Source organism: Dermochelys coriacea, chromosome 11, assembly GCF_009764565.3.
Source record: "Dermochelys coriacea isolate rDerCor1 chromosome 11, rDerCor1.pri.v4, whole genome shotgun sequence".
Taxonomy (NCBI): domain Eukaryota; kingdom Metazoa; phylum Chordata; order Testudines; family Dermochelyidae; genus Dermochelys; species Dermochelys coriacea.
In genome coordinates, this window is record NC_050078.2 from 48598972 (window position 1) to 48620750 (window position 21779).

General features: G+C 38.7%; 1 protein-coding gene across 4 annotated transcripts in view; it reads right to left on the reverse strand.

The window, feature by feature from the left end:
* The window catches only part of NCKAP1 (NCK associated protein 1), a 109974-nt gene that overhangs the window by 82280 nt on the left and 5915 nt on the right, over nt 1-21779 (reverse strand). For 2 of the 4 annotated variants that reach the window (XM_038421448.2, XM_038421447.2), the window contains exons 2-3: nt 7193-7210; nt 5871-5981 (exon numbers count right to left, since the gene is read on the reverse strand). In XM_038421448.2, the coding sequence (XP_038277376.1) occupies nt 5871-5981; nt 7193-7210 (129 nt within the window). The remainder of the gene's footprint in view (nt 1-5870; nt 5982-7192; nt 7211-21779) is intronic. The other 2 variants (XM_038421449.2, XM_038421450.2) reach the window with 1 other exon arrangement.

Consider the following 21779-nt stretch of genomic DNA (forward strand, 5'->3'; position numbering starts at 1 on the left):
TAAAAAAAAAAGTCCCCTCATTTAAACGCCCAAGTTGTTGAGTGCTGAGCTCTTTCGAAAATCTGGCCCAAAAAGACCTCGCCCCACTACAGTGGAATTTTGCTATTAAATTCAATGCAGCCAGAATTTCACCTGAAGGTCTATCTACTCCAATGAATTTTAAAATATTTGTAACTTCAGTCAAGACTAAGGAAAACAAAAATACTGAATAAAATTCAATCAGAAAATGGCATTAGTTATCAGCTTGATATACAACAGCAGTTAAAGTAAGTAAGATAGGCTTGTTTATAAAAGAGACTACTGTGACACCCGACAGTATACTCCAATATGTGATGATAAAAATCATGACGACTGGTTATGGCTCCAACATCTAGAGACTCAAGAGTATGAATTTGCTTGTTCAGGTCAAATGCAACAAGTAAGGTTCCCAATCCTACATCAGGTCCTGTATAACAGCCATTCTTGCATGGCTTTGGAGAGGTACAGTAATTCCTGCATTAGGTTCTCCCTCACACATCACTAACTGGGCAGTCATTTGAAGCTTCTCACTACCCAAACATCTTACCTATATTTCCACTAGGAAACTGTAGTGTCACATATGTAGGTTAGCCTAACTACCCACTGCTAGAGATTGTAGTATATCATTACTGCCAGTCTTAAAAGGGACATCAAGTAGAAGGTCTATGAATTTTTAAAAAATAAGTTAAGACCAACATATGTTACACATACCTCAGACTCCCTGTGCCAGTTAAGGTTTTTTAATCATATTTCTTTTATCTGTTGCTGTGTAAAATGCCAACAGGAATCTTACCATAAAGGCAAAACTATTAGACTACTTGAAGGTTCTGTCAAATTCCCACAAAACATGGGAATAAAAAAATAATTCTCACTAATCTTTATTATAGTCTGTTATATATAAAAAAAAGATGAAAAATGTTCAGGCAGAAGAACAATTTTATAATTGGTGAATCCTTTTAAAAAGCATTGATTTTTCAGCAAACCAACAATAGCTTCCAAATGTTGCCCAAGTCTGTCCAAGGATTTTGACTCATATCTATCTCCAAGTAGGTGTCTGCTTGTTTAAAAAATGAATACTGTATGCTCAGCTGCTAAATATCTTCCACCATCCCCCTTCTGTGATCTCGCTGTAATGAATGTCATGCAAGGGAGGGTTGAAGTGTATTGCTATTCTCACCACCTTGCTATTCTCACCAGTAATCTTGCAAAATATGCTGTAGTTGAAAGATCAAAAAAAGAATTTCAGATACACCGGAATAAAATCTTTCCCTAATTATCCTCACTCAGTTAGAGATAACCACTTCTTCAGATGAGGACATGGAGGGTTAAGTTGCTTATCGTTTTTAGCCATTTCCCATATTCTCATTTTGTGAATGTGAAACACCTCAGGAAAAGTCCCAACCAGAGGGTTTATAAGGCTAGCATTTTAATTTCTGTACCAACCACTGTTATTTACATGACAATGCAGCCAAAAGGCTGTTCATACTAAATATGTCAGGCTCAATTTTCATTGGCAGACTGATATCAAACTATTATAAAAAGTAGAAAGCAAAGTGACGAGAACATCAAGATTGTTATGTCCAACGTAGTAAACAATAAAAAAAAGTTATTGAAATGAGAAAGAATGGGTGGTGATGTTTGTGACTGAAGACAGCATGTCTAAAGGGTAGAAACAAATGTCACTGGATTCTTAAGTTATGTATTGAGGGAGTGTTTGGTTTGTTATAATCTGGAATTATTCTGAAAGATAGGCAGGGCATCTGATAATTTGGTTCTACAGAAAACTGGCGGACACATTTTATTTTTTGACCTTCATAGTACTGGATTAATTAGGTGTTTTTTTCCTCATTCTAACTGTAGTAAATATAAAGTTGTTAACCCATACTGACATGGGTGATTAGCATTTAGAGATACCTGACAATGTATGAATTATTTAACACACCATGTCAAAAGTTGAAGGAACTGGTAGGAAACCAGCAAATGAATAAAGAAGTTTCTGAATAAAAATGTAAACGTTGTCAATAGTCAAGTTAAAAAATAAAGATTCACAATCATCTCAGCGGCTTCAAAAACTGTCAGTCTTATATTCAAGACATTCCCATCAAATTAAATTCTATCTAGTGAGATACAAGAGCAGAACATTGAGTGAGACATTTTCAGCGCTGCTAACTTTATCAAAACTTTGAAATGACAACAATTTAAGTCAGATTCCAGGCCTTACAGCAGCTCTTCAGAAACCTTGTCTGTTCATCTTTGACACCAAAAAATGGCAAAGATAATTCAGAGACTATGCCATTAACAACCACCGAAAAGCAGACAAACTTGAGTTGCAACTTTCTTATTCTAGCCTTGCCTTCCTTACAGCACACAGTGAGGAATTCACTACAGTATTTCACCTTTGATCCACTAATCTAGAAAGATTTTAACTCTCATATCCACTTGATGCTGCAAATGAAGAAAGAGCGACAACTAAAGGATGAATTAAAAGAAGTAATGATACTGAAGTGAGGTGACTGGCTGAACATGAAAAATGACAAGGAAAAGAGTGTTTCCTCTTACTGCTATTCATTCTATATCTAAAAAGAAAGGCATAGAATATTGTAACCAAATAGTGAAGATGCCAAAGAAACACATGCAAAGAAGAGAAAGATTATCTTTTTCATTGTGTAAGAAAATGCCAAAAGGTGAGCATGGGTTCCTATATTTCAAGCATTTCAAAGTGAAGATCTAGATTTCTATACCTAAAGCATGTTTCTAAAGGAGGCTGTATCACAGTTTACTGCATCAAGATGGTGGAAAAAAATGGAATTCAATATCATGAGTTTTAAGACCCCATACTGCTGTTTATCTAGTTCAACATCAATTGTGTATTTTTAATACACTTCAACGGACTTAATTAAAACTTTACATATGGTAGGTAAAGTTTATGGTAGCTACTGAAAATGAGAACAAGTTGGCAAGTGATTAATATCTAAGGACAGACAGAAAAAGTGGTAAGCCTTACTAGTTACTGGACTGAGTATCAAATTCTTAAGTTTTACTGAGAAATATATACTATTTATTTTGAATTAAGTGTGAATAAACATATTGCACAGTAAATCAAATTATATGATTCAAGATTCATATTGTATTTGTTTAATGAAATATGTGGGTTTTTCAATTTCTCATTTTGTCTTTAATCTGAATTATAGGAATGGGTGGGTGACGTTCTGTGCCCTGCAATGCGTAAGAGGTCACACTAGATGATCATGATGGTCGGTCTGGCCTTAAAGTCTAGGAGTCTAAAAGTGGGCTTTTTCTCAGGATTGTGAAAACAAAACCACCAACATGAACTGAATGCTCATGATTTTCTGACCACACATAAACCTGCCTAGCTGGCAATTTCATCTGCTGACAGACAATAGCTGTATCAAATTCAAAGGTCTGGATGCATTGCTCTGAGCAGTGGTAATTGCTGCACTTGAAACTGGAAAACTTCAAGTCTCTATGAAAAACTAGTAGGAACTCTTTTATATATATTAAGATCACCTAACTGTTGTCCTTCTAGTAATGCTTAATAGCGTTTTACTTAATGATATTTCTGTGCCAGTGAACTCCCTGTCCCTCGCGGGTCTTTGAACATCTGCTTCCTTAGCAGAGAACCTCGTCAGTGTGCTCTGGGACTGTAATGTCCACTGGCCCTTGAGTTGGGAGGAGTGAGAGAGAGGAAGAGGAAGGAGGGAAATCTGGCCCCTTCCTGCTTCTCACTGAGTCAGACATTCTTAAATTTTGAAGAGGTTTCATTTGTGTGTGTGTGTGTGGGGGGGGGGGAATAGCTCCTTCAAAATAAGGGATGCATTGCATCCATCATGGAGACTTGATTTTGGCATCCTTAGGTCCGTGTCTTTGTGATAAAAACCACCTTTCTGCACCTGTGAAGTTTCTGTATCACACAGATGCGAAAATATCAATTAAAAACTCACTTCATATCCTCCAAAATTAATTGTAGATCGGTAACTGCCTGGTGTTCTGACCATTGAGGCAGAACTTCTGAAGGTGAGAAAAAGTACAAACTACTACCAGAGCAACAATTAAATGTCCTTAAGCTCTAGACCACAGATTCACCTTTAGAAGACATGAGGAGCATATATTATAAATAATGTAATTTTCTTTCAGGGATATTGAGAAAAGGATGCATAATTTATTTTCTCCATATACAGCCAGGATGATATAATGACCTCACCCTAAAATCATTAGAGATTGTCACAAAATGGAAAGTCAACAAGTTCAGATTTTTTACAAAACTGTGCTTGTTAAAATATTTCAAGCTGCTCTAATCTACATATTTGATCTTCAGAGAACCAACTTCTTAAGTATGTAACACTATCTAAAATCTAATCCAAATATATCCAGGTATGACAATCCACAGAGGCTATTTGCAAGAGTGTTTTAACTGAAGTTCATTTCTTGTGCTCAATATCTAGCAATATGCCATTTTATTTTTAATAGATGAGCTGTAATAAAAAGTTGACAATTATAGATGTTTCACTGAACCTAGTTTAAAAAAGCGTAAGTATATTTTTTTTTTTTTACACAAGTCTAAGATGTTTTTATGTTACTGAAAGAAAAATTCAACACATGAAGATAAGCAATCTTAAGAATTGTAAATAATGCAAACATATTCAAGAATACAAAATAATGCATTGTTGAGCTTAAATAAAAGTTCCCTTATTTAAAAAGAAAATGCATTTTTATAGGTTTTTATTGGCTTTGCTGGAGATATTACTTGGGACCACTAGAAGCTACTGTTAGTACAAACAATAAAAAATAAAAACTAGATGCAGCTTAAGAAATGGAAACTGCAGAAATAGGAGAATGCTCAAACTGAGCCTAAATAATTGTCTTGAAAATGGGAGTTCTCAAGCAGTCATGCAAATAGTTGCATGCATGAAACATGCAAACCCATTACCTACCTTCCTTTCCACTTTTGGAAAGAAAAAAGCATATAAAGAAATCTTCCCCTTGACTTTACAATTCTAAACAATAACAGAGCAACCAATGTGTGTAGATTTTTCCGCTCCTAACAGAAATCACAGCAATCATATACAAGTCTCTCTAAAAGATTAGAAGCTAAATTCAGCAACGCTGGTACAGGATCTAAAATATACTTCCTGGTATCAGCAAGCTCACTATATGTAAGCTTGGAGGGGGAAGAACACTTCCTTTGGAAGAAAGCTGGGGTTCCTGCGATTGCTCTCAATAGGGATTTCTACTGTGTTTGTTGAAGCATCTCTAATTCACACAGGGACTCCCCATATACATATAGCATGAGTATCTGTGCAGGGCAACTAAATTGTTAAAACTCCCTTCTATCTTGGTTGTCTCAGTTGTTGGCCACTCCTCTCTCATAAATAAGGCTTGATTTAGTCCCGGGTACTTTTAGTAAAAGTCACGGACAGCTCACAGGCAATAAACAAAAATTCATGGCCAGTGACCTGTCCATGATTTTTACTAAAAGGATCAGTGGCTAATTTTTTTTTTGGGGGGGGGGGAAGAGGGGAAGGGGTGGCCACTGCTCAGGCCGTCCCTGGGGCCAGCCGCACTAGTTAAAGCAGGGAGGGCAAGTCTATTGCAGTAAAAAATAAACCTAGAAATATAGGTTAATATATTCTTGTCTTTCCCTGCTTAGACAAACAAAGGCATTGTCACACTAGCTGGACCAACAGTCCATCTAGAGAGGTAATCTGTCTCCAATAGTCGTCAGCAACAAGTCCTTTAGAAGAATGTGTAAAACCCCTACAAAGCAGAGTTATGCATCAAATGCAAAAGGTTTAAGCAGATTGCATATTTACATAGTCATCTGGGTTACTTACATTGTTGTTGCGTGTTTCTACAGCTGGAAACTTTCTGACTATGAATTTGACAGCAGATTCCAGGTTTTTGTCGATGAGATATGATGGTTTTGCTTTGGGGTCCCCACATGCCTACAAAAAAAAAGGGGGGAAATGAACTAAAAATACATTCATTCATCTTGCTAAAATTAAGTAATTGTAGCAAGTCTGCAGTCAGAAACTAGAAAGACTTATTGGGTTTTAGTGAGCAGGTGATAAAATGAGTAGGCAAAGTACAGGGATTGTCACAGCTGGAATATGCAATGGGAGACAGTACAGAGATGCTCTTCTACTGAAAAAAAATGCATGGAAGTTTCAAAGCAGTTAGTGCAGAACAGCAGTGAGGGGAAAAGCTCAATCCTAAAAGAAGAAAAAGATATTTTACTTCTATTCATGGTTTGAGGTAGGGTTGTATTCATCTGAAGCTAATAAACTGTTGGAAAATACAAGCATATCATCATCTGTAGAGGAGAGTGCTGGGCATATTAAATGATTAGTGTAACCTATGTAAAGAAAAATAGGAAAAAACCTGAATTTAAGTTTTTCTCTTTCATTGTATTCTGCAAGATAGTTCTCCCTCCTGCAATTAATCTACCAATATTTGCCTCATTTAAAGAAAAGGACGATTTCTAATAGTTAGGAGCATGTTAAATCTACTCTGATTGTAAATTAAATTTTAAATTGTTCCCTTGACCCAAAGCAAAATTACAGTACTGCTGTCAGCTGTACTTTAAAAACAGCACTTCAAACAAACAATTGTAAGAAATATAATACCTGGTTCTTAAGTGAAAAATGTTAACTCTAAAGTAACTGATTTGGCCACATCAGCAGTACAAAGTTCTCTGGGCAACCAACTAATCAATGATCTTTATCAGATGATGGTGATCCTTGCAAACCTAAGTGAATGTTTCTTTAGAAACTTACTATTATAAACTTCAGTGACAAAAACTGGATAGAAACCACTGAGTAATGCTGTACTGTTTAAGTGTGTGAGAAGTGTAATTAAAGGAGTGTTATCTACAAGATAAAATATTGTGCTCAAACTGTACTTCCATTCAAATATTTACAGTTAATATTAATATTAATAAATCCATAGGGATTTATATAACATCTGTGTCTCATGCAACTAAATCACATGCTATGTGCTTCTACACAAGATAGTGACCTAGGATGATAGCTCATTTTAATACGTTTCTATATTGATTTCTATGGTTGTCGTGGATTATAGAGGCAGAAGTCATGAAGTATGAGACTGATCTGAAAGCAGGCAAGCGGGCAGAGGGAAGGTGAAAAGCTTTGCAAACCTTCCAAACTTGTCCTTGCTGGGAAAGCATTGTAACAAAGAGAGAAAAAATTACACATAAACAAAATATTCTCAAACTCTGGCATCATTACTTTTAAATGAATTAATGCACTTATCTATATTCAACAAATTAAGGTTATGGCTATATTTAACATACTTTCTACTAGATTACCATTCTAAATACACACAAACTATTACATTGTTCTGAGTGCAATACATGTTGCTTCACCTTAGTTCCCACATATTCTTTCCAAACCAAGTTTGGGAAGGGAGTGGGATTAACAAGAGACCGCACATGCAACTATAAAAAACAGGAGAAAGACTGTCAGTGAATTTTACATACCTGAAAAAGAAACGGTAGCCAAGAGTAAAAAAAAAAAAAGTCATAGTATAATTCTAAAACTCCTGCTCATATTACAAACAGACTTTCCGGAAAACCACAGACTATGCCAATATATCTACACCTGAGCACCACAGCTGCTAGCTATCCTGTGGAGAACAAATACAATAGTAACCTTTCTTAAACTGTCACCTCTAACTCTCTACAATACTTCAAAAAATAGTTACAATAAAACTAAAAAATTGAATGCCCATATTTTTAATTAGGAACAATAATTTTTGCTTCAATAGTCTCAGAAGCAAGCACTACAAGTTGAAATTTATTTAAGCATATAGAGAATCAGTTCATACTGTACACATCCTTTAGTTTTAAAGTTATTTTTCCATTTTCAAAAATGAAAGCTATTGTATTACTGTAGGCAACAGAGTCAAGAAAGTAAAAAATTCAAGCTTTCAAATTTAGGATTCAAAACCTGAGAGGTTGTCATGGGTTCATATGCATCTCTATGTAAAACCATCTCAGTTTAATTTATAGAGTTCTACTTTCAATCATTTCACATTCATATTCTTTTTTTGTCTGAAGTGAGGGCCAGAGACTAAGGGCAGGTCTTCACTACCCACCAGATCGATCCCCGAACGCGCTCCCCGTCGACTCTGGAACTCCAGCTCACAAGAGGCGGAAGCGGAGTCGACGGGGGAGCGGCAGCGGTCGACTCGCAACCGTCCTCACGGCCAGATAAGTCGACCTAAGATACGCCACTTCAGCTACGTTATTCGCATAGCTGAAGCTGCATATCTTAAGTCAACCCACGCCCCCCAGCACAGTCCAGAGCTAAGAGCCTTTTCTTCAGCTAGCGACTGAGATCTCCAATCCAAAGTTATAAAATACACAATACTAATATCAATTTTAAATTTAATAGATTCCGTAGAAAAAAATATGTAGTCCTTTTACTCAGTGCTGTAATCTGAAAGTAACCTCAAAATTTCTCCCTATGCATACACTGCAGCTTAATCACATAATTTAGTGCCTGAACCAAAACCCACCTAAAGTCAATGTCAAAACTCCCATTTACACCAATGGGCTTTGGATCTTACCATTAGCCTTTAAAAAATTGTTGTTGGAACCTTGAGGCAGAGGAGGGTAAATACCATTTTGTAATCCTGCTAGCAAGTATTTATTTGTTGATTCAGCATCAAAATATGAATTGTAAGATTTTTTGAAAACATTTTGTTTAGAATTTTCAATATTTAATCTGTGGTTAGATACTCTAAAAAAAACTTTTCAAACCTGAGTGATTCCTTTGAAGACTAACAACAGTTTTTTTAAAGGGCTTCAATTTCAAAAAGTTTTCCACATTTTCTTTCCAGAAGCTTGCCTTCACTTTCATGGGGTGAAGAGAGGTACATGGGGTGCTTTGGTGAGGATGAGACACAATCTCTGATGTTCAGAAGAGGGTAGAACATAGCAGCTTTGAGAGCATTTCAACTAAACCACTTGCTTGCTGAACACTTCTATGGGTAACAAGATTTTTATTCCTTACCTACCTTTTCCAATATTCCAGGGATCCACCTGAATGTCCACCTAAGAGCCCCAGCAGTTGATTTGGAGGTAGGATACTGGCTGATGTGACTACTCCTTTGGCAGCTGCATAGCAGCCTAACAGCAGGTCCATCAACACTTAGCTGGCTGAGGGCCCATCTAGTGGCTGTAACAGCAGCACTTTCTCAGAAGCCCACCGAAAGGAAAGGGGAGGTATCAGAGATTTCTAGGCCGGCTGGTGGGGAAGCAGCTCTTATTTTGGGTGAAAAGTAACAGCAGATGCATTGGCCAGAAATATTGGCTAAGAAGGGATCGATACCAGCCAACAGTTCAGCCTAGACAGCCTCTACATATCATTGAAGTTAGCATGTATGTAAACTCCACTGATACTGCAGCTCACACACAAGTTGTGGGGACTGTGTATTGAGTCAGAAGATGCACTAGCCCATAGAGTTAGGGCTTTCAGGAAGCTTATAGGGAGCGCTGACTTTTCCTGTCCACATGAACAAATTGTTCTTAACCAGGGCATTCCCAGGTTCACCAGCCTCCCTGAGCTGGAGTCCTTAGATGAGGTAGCATGGTGAATATCTTATTACTCCCATCACTGTTCCAGCAAGCAGTAATGTAAGATGTAAAGCTATCTTTAAGTTACTCAAGGCTTGTTCTACATTTCACAGGTTCTTGCTCCAAAGTCCTCACCACTAAGGCATCCCCAAAGACCTGGTTTCAGTCAGGAGGAACAGGAAGCAAGTTTAGTTTCTTGAAAGAAAATAGAGATGCAAAGCTTCAATTAAAAAAAAACTGTACTAGAAGAGTATTGGACTACACAGATTTAGCAAGTGATTTTTGGAGAGTAGCCACATTTTAGAAGATCATATGAAAGCAGGCAAAAGATATGGAATCTTTAAGTGGGCTTCCACAATGCATCTAGATTAGCTTAAAGTGACACATAGGGCTCCATCAAATACCGTCCACTAGCACCAAGTTCACTACTGTCAGTTTTAATTTAAACACTACTTTCAGATATACTATTTCTTACTCTTATAGTGAGAACAGGTACCATTTTCTTCTAATACGAGACAGGTTTGAGTCATTAAGCTTTCATACTGAAAACTGAGTTCTATGTGAAGCATTACAGCGAGACCTCAACCTGCAGGGAAAGAGACCTGAAAACACAAAACTTCCGACTACTTTTCCCAAATTATCATAAAACTGAAATGTCTTCAAGATTAGAGCACCAATTCAACATTCCAGAACTTATTTACCTATTTTAACCCATATGATTAGGTGACCAGTACTCTCATCGATAATGAGATGAATCAACTGCAAGATGAATACGGATACAGATGACCAATTAAGCCAAGTTTTGTTTAACAATACATCCAGAAGATATAAAAAGTAACCAATATTGTAATATCTCGGATTCATATATTTCTAAAACTGAAGCTTTTATTTAGACCGAATCAAAGACTAATGTTCACACGTTCAAGGAAATGCAGTGCACCAGAATAAAGGAGTGTGTCAATGCTTAAAGCATCAGGATCTTTCTCCCTTTATTATATACTTCTCCTTCCTTTCTCCCATGCATCATGGTCATTGTTCAGTAACTGATCTACTAATGCCGCTTCCTTCTTTCATTCAGAAATGTTTTTCACAGGACGACACAATGACCACCACTCTTCCACTGGGTGAAAGCAAAGTATCTGCACAATTCCCAGACCCCCTGTTGGCAAATGGAGCAAGGAACCAAGCTTGGTTACCAAGCCAGCCGCTACTGCACAAACTACATCTTCCATCCATTTGTGTGACACCACATGCAACTTCATTTCTGTACCCTTCCCACACTAGACCTCGTCACACTCCCAGAATTGTCAAAGTTCTGCACCCATGCAGCTCGTGCCCAGAACATTCACTCCACTACCCAGGAAAAAAAAAGAGTGAAACTGAGCAGTCCTATGCTAATGTCCCCGGCCAGTGCTACTCTCAATAGCAGAAGTAACAGTGGAATATTAACTGGATGGGGTAGTAAAAAGAGCACAGACAGGGATGATGAAAGCAGCACTCAGAATAAAAGCCCAAGTAAATGGTGGGTATTGTTTGTTGGCTAATACAAGTGCAGTGTTAAGAAAAACTTAACGCCTCTTTTCCCCACTGCAGCAACCAGTGACGCTATGGCACAGCGTATGCCCGGTCTGAGGACACTTTGCGCTCTAGCAATCATCTTAGGTGAACTGAAGAAGCAACATTAATAGATTTCAGTAGGAGTAAGGTTTAGTCTGCCTAAAGGTAACCACAAACACCACACAGCCATCTATTCTCCCCTTAACCCTCAAAAGAGGGAAACCAAAAGCAAGAGAAGAAAGGTTATGAGAGGGAGAAAAACAACTGAAGTAAAGAGGAAGTGAATACCAATTTTAGAGGAAGAGGAAGATTTTTTAGATACCAGTCAAATAAAAGTTGGATGTAAATTTTTTCAATCACCCATTTGACTGTATAGTGCTGAGAGTAGAGTCCAATAAAAATTAAACATTTTGCTATTAAATCAAAAGCACTTGATCTTTTTAAAGATTCAGTGTCTTTAGATGCTCTTCAGCAAGGGTTCTCAAATTGGGGGTCAGGACCCCTCAGGGGGTCAATCAGGTTATTCAATGGAGAAGTCACGAGCTGTCAGCCTCCACCCCAAACCCTGCTTTGCAGCCAGCATTTATAATGGTGTTAAATATATTCAAAAGTGTTTTTAATTTATGAAGGGGGGGATTGCACTCAGAGGCTTGCTATGTGAAAGGGATCAAAAGTACAAGTTTGAGAACCACTGCTCTTCAGGCTTGATACCTGGCTAGATGCAGATGCCCCATTCTTAACTAAGTGGGTTGATGTAATTATGTATTTTTATTTCTGATCTATGGCCACAGAATGCAATGCAATGGTGACTTTTCAGCACTTCCAAAAAATCAAATCAAGAAAAAAATATAATACGACTGAATACATCATTCAGAAGCTATGGGCTTACAGCTGCTTCAGAGCTGGAATACTATGCTCAAGGAATCTTCAAGCAAGTCATTTCCAAATTCTCTTCTATGCTACTTGACAGATGTAACATAACTATACTGGGAAAGATGATGCAACACAAGCATCAAGGCCAATACATAGAATTCCTATTTTAGAAATAAAGTCTCATTAAAATAATATAGACACTAGATTCCTATCAAGTTTCAGAGAAGGGTTGATTTGATTTAAATCATGATTTAAATCACTAGCCAGGAAGACTTGATTTAATAATGGATTTCTACATAAAAGTGCATTCTTGTTGGTTGTTATAATCCTAATACATATTCTTCGCAACTCAGAGATAGATGTAAATTTCATTTTTAGAAGGTACATACTATACATTTTTGAAGTGATTTATTTTGAAAACTTTTCAGATTAGTTTTACAGCTATATCAGAAAATGATTGATTGTTTGGTAATTTCATTTACCAAACGTAATTGAAGCAGGTATTTATGAAGTCATTGGGAGGTAAACTATCTCCAACTCCACTGGCTAATCATTAATATTTGGAGGATTTACTTGCCATGGTTTATTAGGAGGAGAATTTTTTGAAACTTTGCACTTTTAGAGAGGTAAGGGATTGACTCTGTGTACACAAATTTGCAGAGGGACAATAGGGTTGAGGTCTGTTATTTCTCACCTCAATATATTATTTATTAAAAAACATTTTTGCTGTTAACAAGCATGTTATCTATCTCTGGAGACACAAATCCAGTTTGAGAACTGCAAAACTAAGCATCTCTGATGGTATCTTCTAGACTGAGCACCAAGTCCCATTGGGTAGATAGAAAGATTAACCTAAATAATCTATACAGAAGCCCCTGGAAACCCATAAGATTGGGTCCTTAATCCATGAACTATTGGAACTCATTTACAAAACTTTTCTTAAACATTACATGAATATATTGTCTCATACTATAGAATTAGTATTTATAATCCCTATTTCATGCTGAGGTATCTTTGAGCTATAATGTATCTTAATTAGAACTATCTTTAGACAGTTTTTTTCCTCAAGAAGCATTTTATAAAAAAATAGTTTTTCTTTAAATCATTGATTTTTATCCATCGTTACAGCACTTGTTTCCTCAGCAATCTATACTAGGATGGTAGTTGGCCACAGTTTGTGTCCTCACTTAAGATGAAGTTTTTTCCCCATAATCAAACAACATCGCTACCAACTCTGGAACATAGTCAAAAATTATATCAAAGAACCATAGGATTTCAGTTGTTACATTTGCATTCCTAATTAATGTGTGCTTTAAAAGCAAAAGCAGATAATTTTAGTTTGATGTCAGACAGTCTGAACAAGTGCTAAATATGCACAAATTGTCAAATGGAGTTTAATTTTGTGAATAAAGAGACACCAGCAAGCCAAGTATTTTTAAAATGTGTTTCCTTATTTGTTAAGAAAAGCTTATACAGTTTTAAACAAAGAACTTAGTTTACCTCCATGCTACTCGATTCCTTTTTATTATTATATCTCAGTCTGGATAAGGAAAACAAACTAGGCAGTTTCACTTTCTGGTTCACATCCACTAGGACAATACCGCAATATTTGGGTAGCAACATTTGCAAGGAAATGTCTGTTAGAACTCTTAAGTTGTTGAAACTGCTATATTTTTAAAAAGTACTTTCTAGAGGGTGAAATAAAATCCAACACGACTGATTGTGAAGCAAAATACTCCAATGTTTGGAGAGAGAGAGAGAGAGAGAGAGAGAGAGAGAGAGAGAGAGGCTCTTTTGTTTGGTATAATTACACCATTACAGTAAGAGTTAATTTAGTTACAGCAAAAAACAAAACCTAACCTATTTTACTCTACTGAAAAGATCAACCAAATTACTGTGTGCGGCCATACAGGTCACACAATCAGGTCATTATCAGACAGAATCAAAGCAGCTCACATATACAAGACACCATCAGTCTTTAAGACATGGCAACATAGTCTAGTGGATCGAGTACTGAATTGGAAACATGGTCTATTCCTGTTTTATGCTGCTGACCTGAACCCATGTCAAGTCTCACTCACTGGGTGGGAGACTCGCTCATTAGCATGTTAACTCACACACACACCCTCTTAAGATTATCTCACTCATTTTGAGTAAATATATAAAGATATAAAATATTTTTTACCCAGGTGCTGAAAGAGAGAATACATCTGGGGCCTCGGAGCTTGGAAAGCAGCTTGTGTACTGTGGTAAGCATGGAGACTACCAGCCTGTGTTCCATATGCTGCAAGAGGAGACAGGAGGCTACAAAGTGTGTGTGTGTGCGCACTCGCGCACACCCCCCCCAATGGTCAAAAAAAAATATGAGTTCATCCAAAAACCAAGCAGGACTTGATTGAAAGTTTGCAGGTTCTGCAAAATACAGTTCAAAATTTAAATCACAGTGGACAAATCAGGGTGGATTTGATTTAAATCAATTTGATTTAAATCACTAGTCAAGAAAACTCGATTTAATCATGGATTTCTACATAAAAGCGCATTCTTGTTGGTTGTTATAACCTTAATACATATTCGTCACAACTCAGAGATAGATGTAAATTTCATTTTTAGATGATACACGCTATACATTACTACACTATACATATACTAAACAACCCTGGACAGAAATGGAAGTTGAGGGAAAAAATAGTTTTGCCTGCTGCTGGGACAATGGCCATGAATTTGTCCCAGGGTGGATAAAAAGCAATGATTTTTTAATTTCTTTTCCATTTAATTATTTGATTTTGACAGTCATTTAATTTTAATTTAATTAGTTTATTTTGCATTTATTTTGGATTCTGATTATTTAAGTTTTGCTGTAAATGTAATATGAGCAATCATATACAAACCAAATATTTGTACTGTAGAGTGTTTTTCAAATGGATGATGATGACAAGGCGATAGGCAAAATAAACACTGTTGTATTGATAAAAGTTTTCTTTGTTAGGTTTAGATAAAAACAGTTTATTTTTGAATATTTCTCTTGTTCTGTCCACTGACTCTGTCTAAACCAAACTCTGGTCCTCAGGAATCTCCAACCATCCAGGTTTTTATTCCACTCAACAAATAATTGTTTTTATGAAAATCCACTGGTTTGCACTACTTATAGAATCTTCATATGCCCTAGACAAGTGGTCCCCAAACTTTTTACCTCGTGCCCCCCCTTGCCCCTGTCCACACGTCCCTTCCTGAGACGAGGCTGGGAGCAGGGCCACGGCTCCAGGAGGCAGGGGGACGTGGACAAAGGTAAGGGGGCTGAGGCTGGGACCTTGGGCTGGCAGCCAGGGCCAGGAGTGGAGCTGGGCCGTGCTCCATGGTGCTCCATCCCGACCCCACAATGGGGCTAACCTAGGCCCCAGCCACACACCCACAGTGTTCCTCCAGAGCCCCCCGCAGGTGGGCGCACCACACAGTCCAACCTAATTTAATACTAATTAGTACATTTAAGTGTTTCATATGCAATATTAAGCAGCGTACATTTTAAACAAACTATTAAATACTGGTTGGACTGAAAACCTGGACTATTGGATGTCACCAGTGACCAAAGATGAGAGTCCATGTCTTAAGCAATCATCTAACACACGACCTGGAAAGTCTCACCCTTTGGTCTTGAATCTCACTCTTTGGGGCTGTAAATCTCACTCTTAAGGACAGCCAATCCTTGGCATCTCTGGATCTGCTGCATTACTCTGAGCAGGCCACTTGCCCTCTCTGAATCTGTCTCCCCCTCTTCCCCACCTTGCTAATTTAGATTGTAAATGTAAGCTTCTTAGGGCACAGCCCAATTCTTAATATATGTTTGTCCAGTCTCTAGCACAGAGTCTCAATCTAGGTTGGAGCCTTTAGGGCAGGGGTGGGCAAACTTTTTGGCCCAAGGGCCACATCTGGGTATGGAAATTGTATGGCAGGTCATGAATGATCACAAATTTGGGGGGCTAAGGTGTGGGAAGGGGTGCGGGCTCTGGAGTGGGGCCAGAAATGAGGAGTTCAGAGTGCAGGAGAGGGCTCTGGGCTGTGGCAGAGGGTTGGAGGGGGGTGAGGCTGGGGATGAGGGATTGGGGGTGTAGGATGGTGCTCCAGCCTGGAACCGAGGGGTTTGGAGGGCGGGAGAATGATCATGGCTGGGGCAAGGGGTTGGGGCCCAGGAGGGGGGCAGGCTCTGGCCAGTGATTACCTCAAGCAGCTCCTAGAAACAGCAGCATGTCCCCCCCAGCTCCTATGCGGAAGTGTGGCCAGGCTGTTCTGCGCGTTGCCCTGGCCACAGGCGCTGCCCCTGCAGTTCCCAGCCAACAGGAGTTGTGGGGGCTGCGCTTGGGCCGTGGGCAGCGTGCAGAGACCCCGGCTGCCCCTACATGTAGGAGACAGAGTGGGGGACATGCTGCTACTTCTGGGAGCTGGGCAGAGCCACTGCATGCACGGAGTGGGGCCAACTCCCAACCCCATTGCCCGGCTACAGCGCCAGAGCGGGGCAAGCCCCGGACCCTGCTCCCTGGCAGGAGCTTGAAGGCCGGATGAAAAACGTCTGAAGGGCTGGATGTGGCCCCCAGGTCGTAGTTTCCCCACTCCTGCTCTAGGGACACCCTAACAAATAACGTTTTACAATTAAAAATACTGCGTTTTGAAATATTCCAGTGCAATTTGAGAAAATGCATAATAGTGAACAAGGAGATAAATGCATAGAGGATAAATTAAAGGAAAGGTTTCAGAGTAGCAGCCGTGTTAGTCTGTATTCGCAAAAAGAAAAGGAGTACCCGTGGCACCTTAGAGACTAACAAATTTATTAGAGCATAAGCTTTCGTGAGCTACAGCTCACTTCATCAAGTGAGCTGTAGCTCACGAAAGCTTATGCTCTAATAAATTTGTTAGTCTCTAAGGTGCCACGGGTACTCCTTTTCTTTTTATTAAAGGAAAGGTATAGCAAATTACTATTATGTTGTTTCTTCACGTTAGAAACACTTTTTTGCCCTACTACCCCCCCTCCTCCTTTCGGATACGTTAGTCCAGCCCATTCCCCTTGCTCCAAATGATGTAGAAGGGAAATATCCCCAAAACAGAACCTTTGTATTAGTAATGAAGGTGCAAATTTCAGCTGGCCAGAAGACAGTTGGCAATTACATCAGTATACACTCATGTTCGTTATACTTCTATTCTCCAACAGAACCTACACATCTGTGAATGTTCCTGAACTAAAGGGTCGTGCTTAGAAGCATAGCATGTTCTCACTCCTACATTAAGCCATCAAAAAAACATTCTTGCTTTTCTTTCTGAATGCAATTTTAAAGGAAAATATTGTTATTGAACCTAATTACACGAAGCCCCAAAAAACTAAAATTATCTTTTGATCAGTTAAGTAATTTAGGGCTAGAGCCACAGAGAGATTTAGATGCTGCATCATTCAGTGCTGCAATACCTAACTTAAAGGAATCCTGTCACCCAGTGAAATCCGCAGTCCTGAGCTAGACTCCTAAGCTCCCAATACAACACTGGGGGAAGAGACAGGTGCCTAAGAAAGAAATCCACAAAAGCAAACATGCTGAGCAGGAAGCCACTTAAGCTAGTCAATAGGAAATGCCAAGGAGAGGGGTATGGCTAAACCCCATTACTCAAAGGGAGTTAGGAGCTGAAGGTTGGGTCAGAGGGAAGCACCTGTCTCAGGTTGGGATTCTCAGCCACGAATTCTCTCCTGGAGTTAGACTCCAAAGACATTTTTAGTAAGAAATGCCAGAGGAGGAGATGGTCGTGGAATCCCCTCTGTAACTTTTATCCCCATGGTAACTACTAGAGCACTCACCCATTATGAGAGAACCAGGTTCAATTCCCCCTTCGGCCTGATAGAAAGAACGTATTTAAACTTGTGTCTCACCCCTCTCAGGACGTTCTACCCACTGGACTACTAGGTATTCTGGGGCCGGTTTCAATCTCTCCTGTTGAAGCTTTTCCACTTTGTATAAATATTCACTGGATCAGAGAATGTGATGACCCTATAAGCCCAGTGGGTAGGGCATTCAGCTGGGAAGTCGGTGACAAGATCCAGTCCACCTGCTCCAATGCATATTTAATTTATTTATACAGTGGAATGGCTTTAACAGGAGAGCTTAAGGAAGGAGAGAAAAAACAGCTATTCCATTGAAAAGCTATACTGGAAGTTCAACATATAAAGAAACTCTTTACACTATAAAGGAATAGTTTAAGATTAAAAAGTGATTGCCTTAACATCTCTGGTGAAGACTGCCACAGCTGACTCATTCTGTTAAATTTTCCATACTGTATGGAAGTCTACAGTTTATTAATCAACAGGCTTGTTTACTGAAAAGTCGATGTGAATGAGGGCTTTCATACAAGAACTAAACAAGTTGCTGTGAAAAGTAGCTTGTAGTATATGGACAAATTACTTCTCATGTAAAGCTTTGAATGCTTTGATGCTTCTTAAGAGTTTTGACAAACTTCCTCCTACAATAGCACATGCTTAATTCTGTATCACAGAAGTTTCATGAGTTATTTGAATTGTGTACAATCAAAAGTTCCACCACCTAACCTACAAATACAACCATGCCAAGGGAAGGAGTACTTGTGGCACCTTAGAGACTAACAAATTTATTTGAGCATAAGCTTTCGTGAGCTACAGCTCACTTCAGCGGATGCATTTAAATTTGTTAGTCTCTAAGGTGCCCCAAGTCCTCCTTTTCTTTTTGCGAATACAGACTAACACGGCTGCTACTCTGAAACCATGCCAAGGGACTCTGTTATACATTTTATCCCCTTCATCTAGTTAAAATTTTTAGCATGGACCAAACCCCTCCCCTCCATTCTGTAACTGAATCAGGTACATAAGATAAAGCTTTGGACTTCCTTAAGTCACTGAAGACCTTGCAACGAGGATAGGTGTCATTCATGTGACAAATTTTCATGGTTTAACAGTCTCAGACAGCCATATTTGTAGTGCAGACAGGTTCAACTAGTCAAAATATTTCCTGAACACAAATTAAATCTACTACCTGTCATTTCTGATGCAGCAACTGAAGTCCAACCTAATGTCTTCTAGGACTAGATCAAGACAGAGCATTTGTTTCCCAAGCAAAACTACTGACATCAATGGCATTTTTGTGTCAAGAATGGCTACAGAATCAGACACTTTACACTTAATTCTGAATCTAATACAGCACAACACCTAATACATTTTATATGGTTAGCTCTGAAAAGTTGTAATGTTAGTAAATATCAGAACTGATCAAATAGAAAAGGTTGATTCTACTAATTAAGTAAGAGGGCAGTGTGACAGGTAATGAGAAGAAAAAATAGTGGGCTTAAATTGCCACAAAATTTCAACATCTTAATTTAAGTGACTTGTGATCTGCCTGAGAAGCAAAAAGGCTGTTAAAACTTTCTCTTTCGTTCGCAAACCACAGACCAGCTCTTCTGGGATGATTTTCAATTTAACGTGTAAATCAAAAAAGGCGCACTAGCTTCTTCAGCTGCACCTGATCGTCCTCCGAACATTCTTTTAAAATAACCTTATCTTTATAGTGACTTAAATTAGTCACTTTTGTAGTATCACATGTCAGGCTGAATAATGAACTGGGTATGGAAATGAACAAACAATCTGCAGTTTTGTTACAACAGGATCTCAAAGTTCTCCTCAATATTTCTAAAACCCATAGTTGATGCAGAATACTCAAATGAATCCTAAAGCACTGCTTGCTATGGCCCAACCCCAGGTATGCCCCCAGCCTGAGGGTTTGTCTACACTTACCGGAGGATCAACACTGAGGCGATCATGCATCGGTGGTCGATTTAGCGGGTCTTTAGACCTACTAAATCAGCCACCCATCACTCTTCCATTGACTCCTGAACTCCACCTGATCAAAAAGAGTAAGGGAAGTCAACGTTGCGTAGCGTGGACCAAGCGGTAAGTAGATCTAAGCTACGTCGATTTGAGTTAGGCTATTCACGTAACTCAAACTATGTAGCTTAGGTAGACTTTTCCCTTTACTGTAGACAAGGCACTCACTGCCCAAGGGTTGGGAAGGAATTATCTGAAGGCAGTATTACAGCTGTCTTCTGTAGTACCTGTGTCGACTGAAACCCTTCCCCAGCCAGAACTGGGGATTTCAGGGACTCTGGCCTTATATCAAGTGTAAAGGGGCTGGAGCAGAAATGAGAACCTCACCCACTGTCCCTATGGTGTTCCTTCTTAGAGACTATTCTTCCTTCAGCACCATTTATATGCCATATATTACTCGTCTGAAAGAATGTGTACCTGTAATTATGGCAAAAGTTAAATAAGTGAAAAAGCACTCACTTGACTTATGAGTAAGTGTTGTAAATTTGACAAGTGGTACTAAATCTGCTCATATAATTAAAAAACAAAGCTTTAACAACTCTGATTTTGAGATTTCAAAATGGAGGATGTCATTTACTACACAAGGCTTTAAGCTCTGATTTCACAATAAGCTCTATATGGGATGTCCCTTTACCTGCATGCTGCTCACTGTGGGATCAGGAGCCAAGCTGTCAGTTTAGAAAGCTAAAAGTAGTCTTAAGTCAGAACTAATATGTATAACACTTTGTTCTTTGGTGATCCTAAGGCTTAGTTTGGTTATGCTTTTCACATTCAATACTCCTATTAGGTAAACAAATTTTAATACTATTCCGTTCTGCTAGTTTCGTACACTAAACTACATATCTAACTTTATCTTCCAAGATGGCCCCTACCAGCCTACAAGGAAATTTAACAGAAGTTAAGCTGATAACAAAATTTCAACTCCTATGATTTATCAGTTGTAATAATTAGGCCTACAATTTACTCCACTTGTGAGTCTAACTGGGAAAGTGGTTAAAGTTTGTAAAGTGTCACAATAACCTATAACAAATGTTGATGGGAAAAGGGGCAAAGCGAAGACAAAGACTAAATTAGTCTTAAAAAAAGAAGGCCTACTGATCTAACTCGAGGACTGAGTTAAGATCATGCCTGGTACATAGGAGAAGTGTGGGACCAGAACTCAATGAGCCAAAATTGGTGTACTGGAAATTGGGTCTAATTGGTGACCAAAACAAGGAGGGAATGGACTATTCCAGTGCTTCTCAATCAGGGGTATGCATACATCTTCCAGGGGGTACATAAACTCATCTAGATATTTACCTAGTTTTACAACAGGCTACATAAAAAGCACTAGCAAAGTCAGTGCAAACTGAAATGTCAGACAATTACTTGTTTTTACAGCTCTATATACTATACATTGAAATGTAATTACAATATTTATATTCTAGTTGATTTATTTTAGAATGATATGGTAACAATCAGAACGTGAACAATCTTTCAGTAATAGTGTGCTGTGACACTTATGCATATTTGTGTCTGATTTTGTATGCAAGAAGTTTTTAAGTGAGGTGACACTTGGGGTACGCAAGACAAATCAGACTCCTGAAAGGGGTACAGTAGTCTGTAAAGGTAAAGAACCACTGGGCTATTTCACCTACCACTCCCTTTTTGGGTCCTTAAAATAAAAGACTTTGGAGAAAAATTGGCTACAGCAACGCTGGCTGACTTGAAGACAAAAGAAGGGGAAGAAGGAAAGGTTCACCATCATGGCTGCCATTCCACCATCTCCTGGAACCCCAAACCTTTTTTGCCCTGATCCTGAGAGATGTCCTGACCAGATGAGGCCAGAGAGAGGGA